At 34.7% G+C, this 7,946-nt stretch overlaps 1 protein-coding gene across 1 annotated transcript in view; it reads left to right on the plus strand.

Annotated features, from left to right (window-relative positions):
- Nucleotides 1–273: 273 nt before the first annotated feature.
- The window catches only part of LOC106878657 (potassium channel subfamily T member 1), a 168,270-nt gene continuing 160,597 nt past the window's right edge, over nt 274–7,946 (plus strand). The window contains exon 1 of the mRNA XM_052966784.1: nt 274–606. Coding sequence (XP_052822744.1) covers nt 548–606 — 59 coding nt within the window. The 5' untranslated portion in view covers nt 274–547. The remainder of the gene's footprint in view (nt 607–7,946) is intronic.

Raw genomic sequence — 7,946 nt, forward strand, 5'->3', positions numbered from 1 at the left:
CTCCGAACATACAGAACTAACAAACAGAATCGCAGCATAATGTATAAATGTGTCATAATAATTAACGTCATCCTAATTTCTATTAAACGGGCAAAATGATACAAAATTAATTGATTTTTCATTGTTTAGAAATTTCTTCAAATAGACATTCAATTTTGAAAACATTCACAAACCACCAACAATTTTTCTTTTTTTCTGTTTCCTCATATTTTTCCTAGTAAAATATATTTCTTTTAAAAACTTTCTTATTTCCGTTTTTATGAATAAGCGACAAAATATCAAATATGATTTGTCAAGTGAAAACACCATATTAATTTCATGAAACAGTTTCCAACCTTAAAGGTACCTTGTGTTTTGCTACTATGAATAGAAAAACGGAAAAGTGACGGTAAACAGTTGATTTGACATGTTGATGTTAATTTCATAGTTAGTCCCCCTGTTGAAACCAGGAGCCAAACCAACCTTTCTCATCAGCAGACGACAAGCGAAACTTCAAGCTCAGATAGATACCACAGTTAGGTTTTTATCACTCATCAAGTAATTCACAATGTCCCGTCGGGCGTCTATGTTCAGCTTTTTGGGAGTTTCTGATGAAGATATCCACAGGTAAATGACGATTTTACTCATAGAATTTTATGTAATATAATCGACTTTTATTTAAAAGAATTTAAATATATATATAATCGCTTTATCTTCAAATTAATTTAACTTGGAGAAGTATATAATTGCATACATATTATCAGTTTTATCAGAGCGTGTTTAATCAGATAATTGTCGAATTTTGGATAATGATGTACGTAATTATGATAATGATAAGGAATGTTGTTTGTATTGAGAGTGTTTGTTGTTTTTGTTATTGTGTGTGTGTGTGTGTGTATACGCGCACGCATACACAAATACACTACATGTATATATATGTATATATATATATATATATATATATACACATCAACACACTACACGTGTGTGTATACGCACACACACACCTGTCTAGGGTTGGTGATAAGTGTCAAGTCAGGAAACTCACCGCCCCTGAGTCACTCTGTAGTTTATGCCGATTAATACAAACGTATCTCTCTCTCTCTATCTATCTATCTATCTATTTATTTATCCACACACACACACACACACACGTCTTATGCAGGTATGTATGTATGGATGGATGCATGCATGCGTGGATGAAGTGAGTGAGAGGTATATGGATATTATAGAGTTGTCTAAGGTTTTGTGTGAAGGTTTAGCAGAACAAAGCTTCCGGTTGAAGTAAACATCGAAATTTTTTTTTTTTAATCCCGTATAACGTAAAATCTAATTATTCTATCGTTAGAATTTTAGTTTATACAGTGGTAGCTGCTTATAGTGTTCACTTTAGGGGAAGACTTTCGATGACAATAACCGACTAATAGACATTAAGTAAATAAAGAGTTTGGGGTCCACTATGTGTGATAACAATAATTGATTAATAACATTATCCATAATTACAATAAGCGCCTTTAATTGCGTGAGTGTGTGTGTATATTGATTTTTACCATACATTTGTGAGAGGGTATAGTTGATTGAACTTAATTTGTACCGTGTTTTATCCACCCCACAAAAATGAAAGCAAAGCCGAACATGTTAGGATTTGAACGCACAACTCTGACCAACATACATTTCTAACAGCGGTACAAAGCCACACATTTTTGAGGATGATATAGTCGAAAGTGGCAGATGGAATAAAGATATGGATAGAGAGAAATGCAGTGAGTGTGAACGCTTGACAAGCATTTTATTTAACCAACCCCGGAAGGGCAGAAAACAAAGTCGATCGCGGTGCAGTTTGAACTCAGAGTATAAAGAGTCGTAACCAAATATTACAAAGTATTTTGTCCGACGCTCCAACGGATTTGTCATTCCATCGCCTTGCAAAGTGTTTTTAAAAATTAATATTTTCCTTATAGTACCAGAATTTAGTGAAATGCTTTCACTTTAACCGGAAGCTTTGGTCTGCTAAAGCTCGCCGAAAGGTTTCATTTTAAATAACGCTACTATATACATATGTTCTGTGTGTGTGTGTGTGTGTGTGTGTGAAGGTCTGTATATGTGTGTATGTATATGTTTGTATGACGGTCTATATATACCTATATAAATCATCATTAAAGGTCTGTTTTTCATGCTGGTCTGGGTTGGACGGTTTAACAGGAGCTGGCAAATCAAAGGACTGCACTGAGCTCCAATCTCTGTTTTGGTATGGTTTCTACAACTGAATGCCCTCCCTAATGCCAACCACTTTACAGAGTGTAGTAGGTGCTTTGTAAATAGCACCAGCTCTAGTGAAGTCACTAAGTAACTTGCAGAGCAGGACCCCTTATCTGAGGTGGGGAGTTGCACTGAGGGTGGTGGCTTTATACCAGGTGATAAGAAATCAAAGTATGATGGAGGAACAGGAATAGGTGTATTGCTGCAGAGGAAATACATAGTTAACCTAGTTGAGAGAGAGAGAGAGAAGATGGTGGTGAGGATGTCTGCAGGTGTGTGAGAGCTAAGTGGCAGATGACTAAAGATGTGGATAGAGGGAAATGCAGTGAGTGTGAACATGGGTGGAAACATAGTTAAATCATGATTATCAGTTAAGGGGGAAAAGTGGAGGGAGGTAATTGTCCAAGAGAAGACACTTGTTCAAGGTGGCATGCAGTGGGACTGAACCTGGAACCAAGTGGTTGGAAAGCAAGCTTCTTACCACACTGCAACGCCTGTATGTATATATATATATATATATATATATATATATATATATATATATATATATAATCATCATCGTCGTGCGTGCTTGTGGATGTGTGCGGGTATGTGCATATATAGATGTGTGAGTGTGCGTGCATGTGAGTATGTGTGTATATAGACGTGTTTTACTCTTATTGCTTTTTTACACCTTTTTACACTTTTTTCTGCATTTTGCCTTTAGCCCTGTTTTTGCTAGTTCATGTGCATATATAGACGTGTGTATGAACCTTTTTTGTGCACATGTGAGCATGTATGCGGGTATGTATGTATTTTTTGGCGAATGTGTGGGCAAGTATATGTGTGTTTCAAGTGGGGGTGGATGAGTATATACATATAGGCGCATGTACGTGGGGGGTTTGTGGACGTGCATGTGTACGTATGGATTTGTGTGCTTACGCGAATACTATGAACATTTTTATTCCCTTACCTTTACTCCCTCCCCTCACTTAGCGGTCATTCTAATAGCTCTTTTGTCTTAATAACGGTCAATCACACAGTAATTTGTTTAGCAGTCATTTTCATAGCATCTTTTTGATGGCCAGATAACTGAAGAGATGGTGATGTGGGTTTCCGCCCTGACATCCAGAACTCAGAGTTTTATCACGGCTACCGAATTATTGTTATATATTATTTACAGATAAATTCCTCTATTTACATAAAATCGAGGTCTCTTTCTTTCTTTTGTTGTGTTACCTTTTCTATCAAGATAGATACATACATATATATATATATATATATATATATATATATATATATATATTTGTATATATAGATGAGTAACAAAGAGGTACAGGTTTCAATTCATTACAGCCGTTTCAAGCGACTCCTTTAATTGATTAATAAAAACATTACATCATTGCAAAGAAACCATTTTTGTCAGATGACTCCATGAACTTCAAACATAAAAGACAATTCAATTGATTTTACATAGTCACACTCCACAGCCAAAATATTTACATTGAATCTGCTGTTAATCATTTGAGTCTGATATTCATTTTATATTGCACTGAGTCTGAGGTGCCTCAATTTAAGTACCTAATTGAAGTAAATCTTAATTGTCTATACTTTTAACTGCTCTCATTACTTCCAAACATATTACCCGCTTTTTTAAGGTTACCTTTATCTTTCTCTGCCTCTAATTTTAATCCCCTGTCTCTTTATATGTTTTTTATATGATTTTCTTATTATTTTCTATGAATTCTTATTATTTTGTTTTCTTATTTTGGTATGCTTACCTTATTAACCTCTTATCTTTTATAAATTGTCATTTTCCTTGTTCTTAAATTGATATTTTTCAGTTACTTATGTTTATGCAAAATATTTATACTATATTCTTTTATATAAGCATATACAAATATTTATGTGCATGTATATGTGCATAAATGCACATATATATGTGCATGTGTGTTTGTATATATATATATATATATATATATATATATATATATATATATAAAACCCCTCTTTGTGTATGTATCTGTATCCATTATCTTTATACTATTACACCTACTTATATCAGTACATATTTTCAAGTATATTTTATATTTAATTATGTCTATGTATTATCATTATCTTATTATCCTGGTTCTGATTCATTGCTTCAAATCAATAGATAGTATGTCTATCTTTCCAGATTTTCCATATGTGAGTGGCTTGAGTAGTCTTCATAGAAACCACCGAATAATTAATTAAGTAAAGAAGTGGTATTAAATTGATTCTACATAATTGTAATCTTCCTTTTAATATTTATAATTGATACATACACACCTTTTAGCTATTTTGATTATGATATCATTTTCTTGAATTAAAAAAAAAAATTATTTCATTTTTATACAACATAATAATATCGCTTATAAACATTCCCCAATCGAGCCCCTAATATCTTTTCCTGTATCTCATTATAGCATCTTAAGTTTCATAGTGTCTTCCCCTTTAACTGGTAATTAACATCATGAATTAAAGTCAATCCCTGTCCTGCCTCTTTTTCTTATAGACAATTCTATCTAATTGACTCTTTCTGAAGGTTTGTTTTCTTTTTCTCTTGTGGGTAAAGGGATACCTATGACAATATTTATGACCAATAGCTAGCCATGAGCCGTCAACTCACTTTTGTTCTTTATTCTAAATATACGCAGTCTTCTAGTCTCAGATTTTAATAGATGATAAAGAGATAGATAAATTGGAAATGAATTACAATGTTATGACCCCACTATGCTCCATATGCTAGTCTAAGAAATTGTAGTCTGTTTTTCTTAGCCATTCTTGTTACAATAGTGACAACATGAATTTCTTCCATCTTCTTGCTCTGATAAAATATTTAAGAAAAATTATATTAATGTATCCTACCTGTTGAAGTTCGATATATTTTTTGTGCAGCTGAAGATAGCACTGTATTTAAATTGATGTAATGATTGCATTGTTCAATTAAATGGAGCTGCTTGAAATAGTTGGACTGCAATACTACTTGATATCCTGTTGCTTATTTTGATATATATATATATATATACATACATATATTTTATCCGCATTGGGTTTCCCATGAGGGAGCTGTCTTTTTGTAGAAGTAGCCCTACACTACCATGCATGTTGACAGTTTCTTTGACAACTATTTTATTTAGTTATGGGCACTACTGCCCGGAATCCCTTAGCTTCTTATGACTGAGATGTGAGTTTTTTTTCTTCTTTCTCCATTTTCTGGAGGTGTGGACAGATTTATTACCACATATATTTAACATTATATTAACATTCCAAAATTTACTCTCTCAACCAGCACCAAGAGGAGAGAGTCGATATGCATTCTATACTCTTTGTGAAACAAATCCTGAATATTAAATCTTATTTTAATTTTAATTCACCTGAAGAAAATGTTTTATTTTCACATGATATGATTGATTTGTTCTTCAATAAAAAAACATATCTGCAACAGTTGTAGTGGACCTTAGCCCATTTGCACTATCTATACTACACCACACTTAGGACCTTCCCTGCTTTGGATCTTGAGCCTTCTGTGGATTGTTGATTGCATGCTGGACTATACTTTTGTGTAGTTCTACGTATAGATTGGGTGCTTTTGGGTCTATACTTGTGAATGTAGGCATAACTGGAAGGGCAAATACGTGATTGCATTAGTAAGTATGTGAGTGTCTGTACACACTGTTAATACACAGGTATGCTGTCCCCAACTCTACCTTAGTGCCTTTGTTATCAAAATACGTGATCCTAATAACATATACACACAGACATATATGCATATATATATACACATTTATTAACATTTTATAATGTTATGTCTATGTATATACATGTCTATGTATATACATGTATATGTGTGTATATATGTGTGTGCTTGTATATGTGTGTGTATGCCCTTTATATAAATATAAACGAATATATATATATATATATATATATGTTATGTATATGATATATGTATATATGTATGTATGTGTGTATGTATGTATGTGTGTATATGTGTCTATATACATGTGTGTATACATATATAAATTATGTGTGTGTATATATATATATGTAATATATGCATATGTATATATGTATGTATATATGTGTGTATATATATATGTGTGTGTGTGTGTGTGTATATATATATATACATACATGTGTGTGTGTGTGTGTGTGTGTGTGTGTGTATAAGATTAATATAAACAACAGGACACAATGTTTCACCAGAAAGGGGAATTATAATTGTCACTAAATGTGACTAGGGTGTTAAGAAGCACCTATATTGCTAGAAATAAGAGCTAAAAGGCTGTCATACTGTAGTTAACGCGCATGAATGAAAACATGTACTCTAACAGGGACCATAATTATCTGAAAAGTGCCAATCAAGAATTCTTGATACTAACATCAGTTTCAGCAATTTCCATTGTCTCATTAGTTAAGCCCACTTGATCTTAGCTTTTTGTGGATTAGCTTCTCTTTTAGAATATATGTTTCCATCATCCAAATTAATGGATGATTTAGCAATTTGCTAATGAGTATACATAGAAATTAATATAAACAGCAGGTTTGGGATGATTCATTCCCTGTTAGTTTATATGTTTTCATTCATGTGCATTAACTAAAGCATTAAGGCCTTTTTAGCTCTTATTTTTAGCAATGTGGGTGATTCTTAACACCCTAAATATATATATATATATATATATATATACACACATACATCCATCCAACCATCATCATCATCATCATCATCATCATCATCATTGTCGTTTAATGTCAGCTTTCCATGCTGGCATAGGCTGGATAGTTTGACTGAGAACTGGCAAGCTGGGAGGTTTGGCCAGGCACCAGTCTGATCTGGCAAGGTTTCTACAGCTGGATGCCCTTCCTAACACAAACCACTCTGAGAGTGTAATGGGTGCTTTTTACATGCCACTGGCATGGGAGCCAGTCAAGCAGCACTGGCATCGACTACACTTGAATGGTACCTTTTACATGCCAGTCAGGCAGCACTGGCATTAGCCACACTGGAATGGTACTTTTTACGTGTCATTGGCATAGGTGCCAGTCAAGTGGCATGGCATTGGCCACACTTGAATGGTGCTTTTTAGGTTCCTCTGGCACAGGTGCCAATCAAGCAGCACTGGTATCAGCCACACTTGAATGGTGTTTTATTTTCTTTTACATGCCACCAGCATGGGTGCCAGTCAGGCAGCACTGGCATCAGCCATGACTACAATTTCACTCGATTCAACAGGTCTTCACAAGCATGGCATATCACCCAACAATTGAAGGATGCTTTTAAACAGGCCAGATATGCAACACTGGCATTGGCCATGACTACGATCTTTCTTGGCTTGCCAGGTCTTCTCAAGCATGGCATATCTCCAAAAGTCTTGGTCACTTGTCAAAGCCTCTGTGAGGCCCAACGTTCAAAGGTCATGCTTCACCACCTCGTCCCATATCTTCCTGGGTCTACCTCTGCCACAGGTTCCCTCCACTGTTAGGGTGTGACACCTCACACAACTGTCCTCATCCATATGCATCACATGACCATATCAGCACAGTCATCTCTCTTGCACACCACGTCTGATGCCTCTTATGTCCCACTTTTCTCTCAGGGTGCTAACACTCTGTTGTATATGCACACTGACATTACACATCCTGCGGAACATACTAGCTTCATTTCTGTGTGTGTGTGTGTGTGTGTGTGTGTGTGTGTGTGT

The sequence above is a fragment of the Octopus bimaculoides genome, chromosome 3 (assembly GCF_001194135.2).
Source record: "Octopus bimaculoides isolate UCB-OBI-ISO-001 chromosome 3, ASM119413v2, whole genome shotgun sequence".
In the NCBI taxonomy this organism is placed as follows: Eukaryota; Metazoa; Mollusca; class Cephalopoda; order Octopoda; family Octopodidae; genus Octopus; species Octopus bimaculoides.